The 15060-nt window shown below is 38.6% G+C and overlaps 1 protein-coding gene across 5 annotated transcripts in view; it reads right to left on the bottom strand.

Moving 5' to 3' along the window:
- Positions 1–5790: 5790 nt before the first annotated feature.
- COPS4 (COP9 signalosome subunit 4) overlaps positions 5791–15060 on the bottom strand; it is a 38851-nt gene continuing 29581 nt past the window's right edge. For 4 of the 5 annotated variants that reach the window (XM_055588953.1, XM_055588955.1, XM_055588954.1 and 1 more), the window contains exons 8-10: positions 14196–14311; positions 12464–12548; positions 5791–6314 (exon numbers count right to left, since the gene is read on the bottom strand). In XM_055588953.1, coding sequence (XP_055444928.1) covers positions 6181–6314; positions 12464–12548; positions 14196–14311 — 335 coding nt within the window. In that variant the 3' untranslated portion in view covers positions 5791–6180. The remainder of the gene's footprint in view (positions 6315–12463; positions 12549–14195; positions 14312–15060) is intronic. The other variant, XM_055588956.1, reaches the window with a different exon arrangement.

Raw genomic sequence — 15060 nt, 5'->3', positions numbered from 1 at the left:
TGAACCAGGGACCGGTTCCATGGAAGACAATTTTGCCATGAAAGAGGGCGGGGGACAGGGGTGAGGTGGGGTGGGGTGGGTGGAGGAGAAGTATTGTGCACTTTATTTCTATTATTATTACATCAGCTCCACCTCAGATCATCAGGCATTACATTCTGGAGGCTGGGGACCCCTGTTCTAAGACACTTACAGAACATTTAACCAACGCTTTCCCTCCTTTTCGTGTTACCTACAAGCATTATTCGGAGAAGGCAATGGCACCCCACTCCAGTACTCTTGCCTGGAAAATCCCGTGGACGGAGGGCCTGGTGGGCTGTAGTCTGACAAAGCAACAGTGCACTAGGCTGTGCTTCCCAACCGCAGACTTGATGGTTTCATTGTTGTGTCATTAACTTTATCTTTTGCATATGAGGTATCAAAGCACATAATAAAAATTCAATTGTCAAATTCAGTATGATTCCATTTTGGTTAAAAACTGATAGATAAATGTGTGAAGTCATCATTTCTTTTTTTCCCATTTCTCATCCTGTTTATCCTCTGCAACATTTTGCCCTGCTGAAAATCTCACTTCCTAATTTCTTTTCTTTCTCCCCCTACACTTATGAGTCCATTTCATTTGTTGGGGTGGAGGGTCAGGCAAGGCAATCTTCAGACTAGTAGAAATATCTACTATAAGTAGAAATATCTATTAGTAGAAACATCTACTGTAAGTAAATATTTCACTATAAGTATATTGTGAGATTTCAGTGAGAAAAAATGTAAAACCACCTGGAACTTAATAGGCACTCAAACTTGAGTCCTTTGCCCCCTTTTTCCACTTGCCTTATAGATGTAGGTGTTTTGCAAGGTTCTATCCTGGGTCCATTTCTTTCACACCTCCTAGTCTTCTGGGAATCATCTACTCTCATAGCTTCAAATGCCTCCTATACACCAAGGAGGACTGTATTTCTAGTTCTTCTCTTACTATTGGTTTTCAGAATGTCTCTTCCACTGACTACAAAACAACTGCTTCTTGGTGTCCCCTACGCATTCTCTACCCAACAGGTCAAACAATTTCACTACCCAGGTTTTCAAGGTAAGAAATCTAGATATCGGTGAAACCTAAATTGTCTCATCACACCCTTCTCCTTTCCCCTCACATCTACTCAGACACCAACTTCTGTCACTTAAACTCCACTTGATAACCCTAGTGGATGATCTTGTTTGTTCCTGTATCTGCAGTGCCTAAAAAAATGCCTGACACCTAGTAGATACATATGCAAATCGCTTTGGCCACCTGATACCAAGAACTGACTCACTGGAAAAGACCCTGATGCTGGGAAAGATTGAGGGCAGAGGAGAAGGGACAACAGAGGATGAGATGGTTGGATGGCATCACTGACTCAATGGACATGAGTTTGAGCAGCCTCCAGGAGTTGGTGATGGACAGGGAAGCCTGGCCTGCTGCAGTCCATGGGGTCACAGAGTCGGATACGACCGAGCAACTAAACTGAAGAGATCGTTTATTGAATGAATTAATCTGTCCTCTCCTCTTTGTCTCCACTGCCAAGAATGTAGTCCAAGCCCGCATTACGTCTTTTGAGAATCATGTTTATAGCTCCTGAATTAGTTTCTCGGCCTCTAGTAACTCCAGCTCCCATTGCTTTCTCCCCAGTTCATCCTGTATACTGCTTGCCATGAAAAAATTGTAAACATCCTAAAAAAATTTCCCTGATCCTTCACGATGTAACCTCAATCCACCTCTTTAGCCTATTCTCCCACCATCACCATGTTTTCACACTCCAAATTTCCTGTTTTCCCTACTTCGAACACACATACTTATTTCAAATTTCCAATTCCAAATGCTTGTTGTTTATATATATATATACTTATATATATATATATATATATATATATACAAGCAATTGACTTTTTAAAATATATCTATCTGGTTGTGCTGGGTCTTAGTTGCAGCGCTCGGGATCTTAACTGCGGCATATACGACCTATCGTTGCACTGTGTAGGCTTCTCTAGCTGTGGCACCGGGCTCAGTAGGTGCAGCGTGTAGGCTCAGTTGCCCCACGACACACAGGATCTTAGTTCCTGGACCAGGAATCAAACCTGCAACCCCGCATTGGAAGGCAGATTCATAACCACAGGACCACCAGCGAAGTCCTGAAAGCAACTGACTTTTGTATATTAACCTTGTATCCTGCAACTTTGCTATAACTGCTTATTAGTTACAAGAATTTTTTCTTCTGGTTCCTTGAGATTTTCTACATAGATAATCATGTCAACTGTGAACAGAGATAGTTTTATTTCTTCCTTCCCAGTTCAGTTCAGTCGCTCAGTCATATCCGACTCTTTGCAATGCCATGGACTGCAGCACGCCAAGCTTCCCTGTCCATCACCAACTCCTGGAGTTCACTCAGACTCACGTCCATCGAGTCAGTGATGCCATCCAGCCATCTCATCCTCTGTCGTCCCCTTCTCCTCTTGCCCCCAATCCCTCCCAGCATCAGAGTCTTTTCCAATGAGTCAACTCTTCGCATGAGGTGGCCAAAGTACTGGAGTTTCAGCTTCAGCATCATTCCTTCCAAAGAAATCCCAGGGCTGATCTCCTTCAGAATGGACTGGTTTGATCTCCTTGCAGTCCAAAGGACTCTCAAGAGTTTTCTCCAACACCACAGTTCAAAAGCATTAATTCTTCAGCACTTTCTTTATGGTCCAAATCTCACATCCATACATGACTAATGGAAAAACCATAGCTTTGACTATACGGACCTTTGTCAGCAAAGTAACGTCTCCATTTTTTAATATGCTGTCTGGATTGGTCATAGCTTTTCTTGCAAGGAGCAAACGTCTTTAATTTCATGGCTGCAGTCACCATCTGCAGCCAATCTGTATTTAAGGTTAACTTTCTTTTCTGGTCTTACGGCATCACCCAGGACTTATAATACAATGTTCAATAAGAGTGGTGAGGGAATTCCCTGGTAGTCCAGTAGTTAGGACTCTGTGCTTTCCGTGCCAAGGGTGCAGGTTCAATTACTGGTGAGGGATTCCACAAGCCCCCAGGCATGGCCAAAAAAATTGGAGTGGTGAGAGTGGACAGCTTTGCCTTATTCCTGATCTTAGGGGGAAAGAATCTAGCAATCTAGTTTCTCACCATTTATGATGCTAGTTATAGGGTTTTTGTACATATTCTTTATTAAATTGAGAAGATTCCTCTGTATTCCTAGTTTTTTGAAATTTTTTTTATCATGAATAGGTGTCGGGTTTTATAAACATGCTTTTTCTGTACTTATTGATATGATCAAAGAACTTTTCTTCTATAGCTTATAGATGTGATAAAGTATATTAATTGATTTTTTAATGTTGAACAATTTATATACCTGGAATAAATCCCACTTGGTCATGGCATATAATTCTTTTTATGTATTGCTGGATCTGACTCACTAATATTTTGTTAAGAATTTTTGCATATTCATGATAGATACAGAACTGCAGTTTTCCTTTCTTGTAATATCTTTATCTGGCTTTGGTGAAAGGATGATGCTTGCCTTAAAAAAAAAATGAATGAAGAAGTGTTCTGTGTGCTTCTATTTTCTGAGATTGTAGAGAACTGGTATGATTTCTTCCTTAAATGTTTGATAAAATTCAGTAGTGAACTCATCTGGGCCCAGTGCTTTCCGTTATGGAAGGTTCTTAATTATTAATTTAAAAAATTTAACAGTTATAGGCCTATTCAGATTATTTCTTGTGAGAATTGGTAGATATCGCTCATAGAATTGGTCCATATCATCTAAGTTATCAAATTTATCAGCATAGAGCTATTTATAATAGTCCTTAATTATTCCTCTAATCTTCATAGGATCTGTAGTTATGACCCCCTTTATTTCTGATATTAGTAATTTGTGTCTTCTCTTTTTACCTTAGTCTGGCTAGAGTTAACCATTTTATTCATGTTTTCAAGGAAACAGGTTTTGATTTCATTGATTTTCTCTTATTAACTCCCTGTTTTCAAGTTTCACTGATTTACACTCTACTCTGATTTTTATTATTTCATCCCTTCTGCTTACTTTGGATTTAATTTTCTTTTTTTCTAGTTTCCTCTTGTGGAAACTTATTGATTTTAGATCTTTCTTCTTTCCTAACACATGCACTGCATCCCACAAATTTTGATGTTTATTTTCATTTAGTTCAAAATATTTTCTTCTTGAGATTTCTTCTTTAATCTGAATGTTATTTAGAAGTATGTTGTTTAATCTCCAAGTTTTGGGGAAATTTCCAGCTATGTTTCTGTTATTTTCAGTTTCATTTCATTGTGGTCAGAGAGCATAAAATTTTATGATTTCTATTCACTAATTTTATGATTTCTATTCACTAATTAAAAAGGTGTGTTTTCTGACCCAGGATATGGTCTACTCTGGTGAATGTTCTATGCGAGCTCGAGTGTACTGTTGTTGGATGTCGTTTAGAAATATCAGATTAGATCCAGTTGACTGATGGTGCTATTGAGTTCAACTACGTACTTAGTAACTTTCTGCCTGCTCAATCTGTCCACTGCTGACAGAATGGTGCTGAAGTTTTCAAGTATAGTGGATTCATCTATTACTCTTTGCCGTTTTATCAGTTTTTGCCTCACATTTTTTGTTGTTGATGCTCTGGTTTTAATTAAAAATACTGTGATTCCATTTTCTCCATCCTTTCTTAGTGTACCAATTATATATATTCCTAAAATTTTATAGTTCTGAAATTTCAATCTCTCTGATTACACTACCCATCTGTCCTTGACATGTTGTCTAAAGCTAAAAAAATAAAAATTGTTGTTTAGTTGCTAAGTTGTGTCACAAGTAGGCTAACAGGGACTGAAATTATGCAGCTGGCTTTTCCCCAGGTCAGATAAGGCCTTGGTAGAGTAATTTCCTTCAGAGGGCAGGCCTTTGTCATGGAAAATGATCTGGAAGTACTTCAAAATAGTTGCTGTCTCCTCCCCTGAAACACAAGAGGATCCCTCATCTTAATCACGAGAACTTCCTGGAGTGCCAGGGGGTTTTAACTGTCCTGCCAATCCAAACTTATTGCTATTGTTTCAACCCCATGGGCTGCAGCCCACCAGACTCCTCTGTCCATGGGATTTCCCAGGCAAGAATACTGGAGTGGGTTGCCATTTCCCTCTCCAGGGGATCTTCCCAAAGCAGGGATCTAACCCACATCTCCTGCATTGCAGGCATTCTTTACCACTGAGCCACCACAGAAGTCCTAGCCCATAGTTAGCCTCCAGTAATTTGTCCAAGTTACCATTTCACTATTCACCAGTTACTGGCCCAAGCTGGTCTGCTCCTGGTAAGCTGACCTCTACTGTGACTCTTTATTTCTCCAGTTTTGGGAGTGGTGGTGTGCCCTGTGACCTCAATTCTCTGGTGGATCTAAGAAAAGGAATTGATTTTTTTCCACCTGTTAAGCCTTTTCTTGCTGTGAGGATGGAGTGACTACTTGAGCTCCTTACATGTTTGAGTTGAAACCGGTAGTTGCCTACAGACTCTTTTTTAAAAGTCTTTCCCCATTTTGTCTATGAACGAAGGCTGGAATGATTCTGAGGAGTCTTTGCTGACCCTTCTCTGCTAAATAAAAAATTCCCCACTGTGTGCTCTCAGACTTGGTACAAGTATTTCACGTGCTGACTCTTGGCTCTGTGACTGTGAATACCTAGGGAAGAGGCTTTTTGGCTTATCTTTTCATTTCTTGCATATGGGATAAATGATTGTCTGCTTAAGTGAAAGGGAAAAGGAACAAAGCACTATTCACTAATTAAAAACAAAAATACTACTTTTATTTGGCTCACTTCTCCATTTATTAGAATAACCACATGTGGAGAGGCACAAAGCACTTATTTTTACATGACTACAAAGTTATCACAAATCCCAAACTTCTTAGCCACAGATATTTCACTTACTCTGTTTAAAGAAAAAGCTTTCAAAACATCGGAGTTAGCTTGATACACAGAGACCCTGAATAAATGGGAACTACATATTTTTAAATGCTTGTACTTCCTGCTCTAATAATGTCTTCTTTAAATAGAATCCAGCATAAAAGGGATTGAAATACGTAAGGTCATGATGCAAATGTTTTTGAGAGAGAGTGAAATGAATCCGTACAACGTGGAGAAAGATGTAGTGTGCACAGACGGTCTGCAAGGGGTCACTGAGCCATCTGGGCTTCCATGGCTTGTGCTGTCCATTCTGGTGCTGTCTGACTAATTTTCTCCAAAAGGTTATTCACTTGGAAACAGAGTGACTGGATCTGTTTGTCCCATGTTGGCAGGGCTTCTCGTGCTAAAGAAAAAAGGAAGAATGTACAAAGCTGAGGTTACTCCTTTGCAACCACAGTGAATGTGAGTTAGAAGACAAAATACACAAACACTGATTTTTAAAAGTTTACTTCAAAACTCTTGGCTGATAAAATTAAAGTAATTAAGCAACAGTTAAGAAAAGTACTCCAATCACTGGCACAGAGTATAAAACAAAAGAAGACAAAAATACACAAAATAAAACCAACCAAACCACCTCAGCCACAACAGTAAGATGACTTCACTGAAGTTAAAGCACCTCACTCAGTTTATACCTTAGGATCCACTGGAGAAGGGATAGGCTACCCACTCCAGTATTCTTGGGCTTCCCTTTTAGCTCAGTTGGTAAAAAATCTGCCTGCAACGCAGAAGACCTGGGTTTGATCCCTGGATTGGGAAGATCCCCTGGAGAAGGGAAAGGCTACCCACTCCAGTATTCTGGCCTGGAGAATTCCATGGACTATATAGTCTGTGGGGTCACAAAGAGTCGGACAGGACTGAGTGGCTTTCACTTTCTTTCACTTTATACCTTCATAAGACACTGCCACCTACTGGGGAAAGTAAGTCTATTTATCTACTCCACGCTGTCTCTGCTGTTGCTAAGTCACTTCAGTCATGTCCGACTCTGTGTGACCCCATAGAGGGCAGCCCACCAGGCTCCCCCATCCCTGGGATTCTACTGGACTCTAAAGAATATTTTAATATTTAAACTCCAAACAAAAAACTTCATGATCTAGCAGGCTTTTCTCTGCACGGCAATCTGCAGTTAGAAATGAAAAACTAGGGAGCAAGCTCCATCCAAAACAGCACCAACATTTACACATTTGGGCACAGAATTAATGAAGGGAAAAAAAACTACAAAATCTGAATAAAGGACATAAAATAACTTGAGTAGATACAAATCACATTTCCAGCTGGAAAGATGTAGTATCTTAAAAATATCAGTCCTTTTCTATTAATACATAAATTTAAAGAAATTTCCAAGACAGGGGATCCCCCCTTTCTCTGTTTTGCTTCCTGAACAAGATAAAATTACTAAAGTTAATATGGAAAAACTGATGTTTGAGAATAGCCAAAATAATTTTGAAAATTAAAAACAGGGGCAGGATTATAGTATATCTACACAACTAAGTATTATTCAGCCTTAAAAAGGAATGAAGTACTGACTACATGTTATAACATGAGTGAAACTTGAAAACACTACATTATGTGAAAGAAGCTAAAAAGTCACATATTGTATGGTTTCATTTGTATCAAATATCCAGAACAGGTAAATCCACAGAGACAACAGAAATGAGCTGCTAGGGGCTGGAGAGAGAGAGGTATGTGGAGCAAGTGCTTAAGGGGCATGGGGCTTCTTTTTGAGAAGATAAAACTGTTCTGGAATCAGGCAGAGATGTTGGTTGTACAACACTGTAAACATACTAAATGATACTGAATGATTAATCTCACATATGTGAATCTCAACTCAATTAAAAAATAGTAGTGGAGGGATAGGGTCTGTTCTATCAACAGTAAAATCTACTATAAATTTGTTACCTAATATTGTTACAGATCCACGGAACTGAAAAGAGTACAGAAAGAGATCCAAACTAATTTGTGAAACCTGTGTGCATGCCAAGTTGCTTCAGTCGTGTCCGACTCTTTGCAACCCTGAGGACTGTAGCCCACCAGGCTCCTCTGCCCATAGGATTCTCCGGGCAATAATACTGGAGCAGGTTGCCTTGCCCTACTCCACGGGATCTTCCCGACTCAGGGATCAAACCCGCGTCTCTTGCATTTCCTGCACTGGCAGTGGGGTTCTTTACAATTCATCACGTGAAACCTAATACACTCCAAAGATCAGAAAGGATGCTTTATTTAATAAATGGTACTCACATAATTGGCAATCTATCTTTTAAAAAAAAAAACCAGCTAGACCATGACTTTAAATTATACACAAAAATGAACTACAGACTGAATTTGTAAATATAAAACAACAAATAAAATACTAAAGAAACTTTAAATATTAATTTAACCCCAAAGTGAAGGAGACTTTCTTACTCAATACAGAAAACACAAAAGTCATAAAATTAAAAGTGGACATATTTGGCTACAAAAAAAGCTTTTAAATGTGTCTGGGGTTAGGGTTTATGGTACACATTGCCTAATAGAAACACAACTGATAGAATGAGAAAAGTATCTGTAACATTGATATAGGAAAGGTATGGAGAAGAAAGGAAGGAAATGTGTAAGAAAAAAATAACGTCAATTCACAGACAAGAAAACGCTAATGACCAATACATGGAAAGATTTAAACTTCACCAGTGCCAAGGAAATGTACAGTAAGACAATAATGCAGTATTTTCCCCCAACAACTGGCAAAAGATAAAAAGAAAGAGAATATCCAATTGTTAAAGATTCATTCTCTCATGTTGGTGGAAGTGTAAATGGCTACAGCTCTCTGGAAAACAAACTGGTAGTAGCTATTAATCAAAATACATATATCCTCTGAAGCATCAAAGTATGTAACTTCTGAGACTTCGTTCTAGAGAACTAAGTGTCCCAGGATTTAAAGATTTGCACAAGGAAACCACCTGAATGTCTATCTACAGGTGAAGAACTGAACTCCATGAAATAACCACACAACTATTAAAACAAATAAATTAGATTTTATATCTAGCGACTTGAAAATATGTTCATGGTACATTAACTTAAAAAAAAAACAACACTTTGTAGAATACTATGCACTTTAAGGTAGGACGCCATTTTTTAAAGTCCCTACCTTTTTTTACTTATCTATATAAGCATGTAGAAAGACAGACAAGATTTCAGACTGATACTAGTTGTGCCAGACAGGTGGGGTTAGAGGAATGCAAGAGAAAGTGAAGATATTACAGACTCTTCCTGAAGTCATTGGTATAATATTTACTTCTTAATAACAGCAGATTTACCATTGTAATTTTTTTAATCTAAGAAAATTAGAAAGGAAAATATTCCATATCCTATCAAGTTGGCAGACATTAATTTAAATTGTTCTTTTACTTGGTGAGCCCTCTGCTATACTATTCATCATATAGTGTATTTGTTAATTCAATAATTATTTATTTCCCACTTACAATAAGCAGGGCACTGGAAAAGATGTTGGACATACTATAGAGAACAAGAAACACTTAAGATTGATCACTAGGAAGCTGAGCTTGGTAACAGAAACAGGCATTTAGACAAAGAGCTACAGAAATGGAAATAATTATGCTAGCAAGAAATTCAGGGTGACAAGAACATATAACTTAGAGCTACTCCTAAACTGAGGAGTCAGGAAAATCATTATTGATTAACTCTGTTGAAACTAAGACACGGGGACAAATAGAAGATGACTGGAGAGGCTGGCTGTGAAGGGATGGCTATTCTGGAATGTCTGATGTGGGAAGGAACTTACAATGATAAAGAAAACAAAAAGACCTATGGGCTGGACTGGAAAGAGAAAATCATAAAGGGTCATGCACGATCTTTTGGAGACTTTGCAGAATTTTACTCTACAAGCAATGGGGAAACCATTCAACCAGCATGTAATGGAATAGAGTAACATTGAATCATTTGGTTTTTATTTCTTTTTTCTGCCTGTTTGGATTTTTCAAAGATCACAATCACTCTGGCTATAGCAGGGCAATGGGACTAGAAAGGAGCAATTGCAGACCTGAGAAAAAAGTTAAGAGGCTATTTCTTAAGCCCAAAAGAGGGTATAGGAGCTTAGAATAGAGTGGTGACAGGAACAAATGAAGAAAAGTATGTGGATTCTAGATACACATAAGACAGAAAGTTGAAAGGATTCTGGGCAGCAAAGAAAAGAAGGGGTCAAGGACAAGGGTGCTGGATAAAGTAAACACTCTAGTTCTGGATAGCCGGTTGGTTGTTCTGAGAGGCAGGCAGGGAGGGGAAATGGTGAATGTGGTTTTGGATATGTTCCTTCTGAGATGCCCAGGAAGCAGTCAGGTGGGAAACACCTACTTGTCAATTAGAGCCACTAAGTCTGACACTCAGAAGAGAAACTTACACTAGAAATCTAAGTATTGTCTGCATAGAGATGGATCAATAGGAGTAGATGAGAGGGTACCAGGTTAGTAGGGTAACTCAGCAGAGCGAGGAGAAAAAGGCCGAGGAGTAAGTCCTAAGCAGCCCCAATATTTAAATGTAAAGCACTACAGAGTCTACAGAGATGGCTGGGAGGAATACCTGGAGAAAAAGGAGGAGAAGCAGGAGAACATGGTGAAGGAGATGGACAGAAGTCAAGGGGGTGGGGGGCAATCAAAAAGGAGTAAGTGGCCAACCCTATTCAACATGATGTAAAGCCAAGATGAAGCCTGAAAGATAAAAGGATTAAAACGGAAGAGACCCGAGTATGTTTAAATATTGATAGAAAGAAGCCAACAAAGTGGGGGAAAAAAGGATGAAAATGTACAAGATAATTGCTAAGCTCAAGTTCTTTAAAAAGATTTCTGTTGGGGGTAGGGAGTGGCAGAGTTCAGAAGGGATCCCAAGTGGAAGAACTAGAAAGCGAGATGGAAACCATCTCCAGTAAAACACGAAAGAAGAAAAAGACAAAATTCAATCTATATTTAACATTTAGGAGTTTATAAATCTGATAAAGAAGTTAAGATAATTTCATATGAATAGCTTTTTTTCCCTCTCCCTATGAATAGGAAATGCAGTTTTCTTCTGAGTGAAGGAGGACAAAAGTCAGAGATTTAGGAAACTGAAATCTGAAACGGTCACTGCAGAGTAGGGAAAAAGAGTGGACCAGAGAAATGTATGAAGAATCCCAGGCAGAGTCGAGAACCCAGGACCCTGGATCTGCAGCAGTATCAATCAATCTGAGACTCTGACTCTTCTCCAGCAACCCTAGTTTAGCTACTCAAGGACAGGTCTGGAAAAGCTGAAGGATGGGGTCATTCAAGGTGAAGACCTGCTGGACAGCAGGAACAAAGTTAGGAGACAAGTGATCTGGGGCCTCTGCAAAAGAATAACTGAAATGATGAACCATGAACTCTAAGCTGGATAGGAAGAAAGGCAAAACTTTAAAAAGGGAGACGTCCCTGGAGATCCCGTGGGTAAGACTCTGTACTCCCAATGCAGGGGACCCGGGTTCAATCCCTGGTCATGGAACTAGATCTCACATGCCATAACGAAAGCGTTCATATGCTGCAACTTAAAAAAAAAAAGATTCTGCATGCCACAACAAGGCACAGCCAATATATAAACAACTGAGACTGGCACAGCCAAATATAAACAACTTTTTAAAATAATAAAATAAATTAAAAGAATTTAAAAGGGCTAGGATGACAGGAGGAAAGTGAAAGTCACAGACGGAAGGCTCCAGTGCAGTCAAGGTAAAGCAGACATACCTGAGAAAGACCACTAAAAAGGCTGGGGAAAGGCCATGGCCAGAGTAGGGTATTTCAAGTTATAACTGTCCAAGCAGAATGGTTCTGGTGCAGTAAGGTCCAGGGCACAAATGAGGTGGGAAGACGGGCTGCAGAGGTATTAAGACAAACGAGAAAGTCGCGAGATCTACTTATCTGTCTGCCTCCATCAGTTCAGTGAGCTGTTGAATAGGAAATGCAACTGTCCTTTCTACACGCCCATTACATGGTATGCAGTCAATAAATGTTTGGTGAGTAAATGAATGAATATAACAATCCCAGTTTCAATTTTTCCTCCTTGCATTTGGACTGCAAGGAGATTGAACTAGTCAATCCTAAAGGAAAGCGCCAATACTTTGGCCACCTAATGCGAAGAACTGACTCATTGGAAAAGACCCTGATGCTGGGAAAGATTGAAGGCGGGAGAAGGGGACGACAGAGGATGAGATGGTTGGATGACATCACCAACTCGATGGACATGAGTTTGAGCAAGCTCCTGCTGATGGTGAAGGATGGGAAGCCTGGCATGCTACAGTTCATGGGGTCACAAAGAGTCGGACCTGACTGAGTGACTGAACAACAACAACAACAACAACTTCTCTGGGAAATAAGTTCATTCCAGTAGTAAGATTCTGGGTCAAAGGAAAATGCTCGGTAATTGCTCACTCAGCATGTTTTAATCACAAATACACAACACTGTCATTTCATCATGCTATAACCAAGCAAAACTTCTTACTTTCAAAATGAACTATTCCATCAATCTGATCAATAAATCCATTCATACGTCCTTCTGTGATCATTTGTGATGCTATCTTTTCTGCCTGTTTAAAACAAAAAAAACCTCTTAGACATTTTAATTATCATATCGAGTTATTCACACATGCTCATCAACAGAACTGAAAGCTTTTGGGTTAACTGATCATCACTAAGCCTTATGTATGCATTCATCTGCCGTTCATTACAGAACAAATCTTGTAAATCTGCCTATTTAATCCCCCAATTCTTTCTGGGTACAATCCATTATTTTACACTAACTGGGATCTGTTTCTCTTGTAAGATTTTGAACAAGCACCTAGCCCTCTTAGCAATTTTTCTCTCTGCTCAAAATCAAACTCACTATTTTTCTTCTCTCTGGGATCCACACCTCAAAAAAATCCTTAGCTTTTCTTATTCTATTTCATTTCAGTTTTCACATTATTACCCCCAAAACTATTTAAGACAGTAGTTTTTTTGAAGGAAAAACTGAAAGGAGGAAGAGTGTTCAAATTTAACAGGGAAATGAAAGGACTTAAAAAACAATTAAAGGGGAGCAGAAGGTCCTCTAATTCCTAAAGACATACTTCATGCTTACTGTCTGTTAAGAAAACTGGGTTGTGACAGTCTTTATAGTAATTCTGATCATGTTCATAATCAACCCTAATTCACTCCTGAACAGACTGTGACTAGCATTTACTGCTAAAAATATATTCACTTCCCTTAGTCTCAGCAAGGAGTCACACCTCAAAGCCTAAGAAGAAAGCATCTATTAATGGTAACTAAAGGCTTGGTTCCAAAATGGTTCCACTGCCTTTACTGTGTATTAAATGCATACATGTAAAAGAACTATGTTAGTGAAATTTTAATTTAGTATTTTCTAACAGATTAAAGGGGATGTGACCATAACTGCATGACTTTAAGGTCTACAAGTTAGTAAAAGTAAGGTTGATTGCTTGCTTTTGTTATTTAAAATTAAGAGAATGTTTTCTAGATGACACCGGAAATACCCTCTAAATAACACCGACACTTGTCCGGAATTTATACATAGCCAACCAAACCTTATCATGACTAAGAATGAAGTCAACTCCCTAATAATGCAGCCAACTTCTTAAGTTAAATCAACCACAGAAGTTACAACAGAATAGCTTATAGTATTACCATAGTCATTAAAGGGCAGGAAAAAGAATTGAGGCAAATGTTAGTTAAAAATCAGAAACCACTCTGAAGTGGATTTGAACAGATATGAAACAAAGATATTCTTACAAAATGGGAATCATAACCTGGAACCCCTTTAAGATTTCCATTCTAGGTCACTTTACCATGAATTACAACTTAAAAAAAATCCAAAACCAAAGATAATTAATTCCATTATAGTACTATTTTAACATTCAAATAATTTACTTGCATTTATCTGAGGCTTTTTATGTATATTTTTATTGCATACATACAATGCATACAATATTTACCGATTATAGTCATCCCTCAATATCAGCCCTGCAGGGTTGGTTCCATGAGGGCCCTGTCTACCAAAATCCACAGAGGCTCCAGACCCTTACATAAAATGGAGTAGTACAATGAATACAGCTGGCCCCCTCCATATCCACAAATTTTTCATCCACAGTTATTAAGGTCCAACTGTATGTATTTTATTTTCTCTTTATACCAATGATTTAGTCTAACTTCCTATTTACGTATTGGAAATAAGAAAATACCTTAGCTGCAGGAATCTCTAAAAGGGCTCCAAGTTCTTCAAAGGTAATATTATTATATAATTTGCTTGCAGACAATAAATTGTGTTCAATAACAGCTCTGTCCAAGATGCTAGAACCTTAAATATAAATAAGAAAGTTATAATTTTGAAACTAGGTTTACACTCTTAAAAGATGCATCTTTTTAAAAAAAAAAATTTTCCAGACATGTAATAATTCATAATCATTGTCTTTATTCTTATCAACATTTTAAAAGCAACCAAGATGCCCTAATTGGTACATTTGGAATCATACAATTAAATAAAAATAACATTTAGAAGATGACTGGCAAGTAGTTACTTATTAGCTGAACAGATTTATTTAGTCCTCTGGATTTGGGATTTCTGGATTTCTGGATTTCTGGATTTGCTTCCTCGGACTAGTTAGCAGCTTCATTGCCTTCTCTTCTCTTGCTATAAGCACAAATTTCATCAGCCAGCAACAGCAAAACAATCATGCAACCTGTTCTGTAAGGTTGATAAGTCAAAACATACAGAGCAATGGGACTGTCTCTATTCCTCTGGGCACTGCACAAGCACTGTACTGAGGCAAATGTGAGAAATGTTTGGAAGCCAAGATCCCTTCGTGAGATATCAGGCATAGGATCTTCCCCTAAGAAGGACAAAACAGGGCCTGACAGAGTTCTGGACCTAAGGCCCCATCCTCAAAGTGTTAGACTGCTGGGCTCACCCAATTCTTTTTTTCCCTTTTACTGAGATATAATTAACACGTAACATTGTATTCCTTTAAAGTGTATAACACAGTGAGTTGATGTATGTACACAATGTGAAATGATCATCACCAGTTTCGTTAACTAGTGTCAGCACCT

This window comes from Bubalus kerabau, chromosome 7, assembly GCF_029407905.1.
Source record: "Bubalus kerabau isolate K-KA32 ecotype Philippines breed swamp buffalo chromosome 7, PCC_UOA_SB_1v2, whole genome shotgun sequence".
NCBI classification, from domain to species: domain Eukaryota; kingdom Metazoa; phylum Chordata; class Mammalia; order Artiodactyla; family Bovidae; genus Bubalus; species Bubalus kerabau.
The sequence above is the reverse complement of the archived record's forward strand: the minus strand, read 5'-3'. Positions and strand labels throughout refer to the sequence as shown.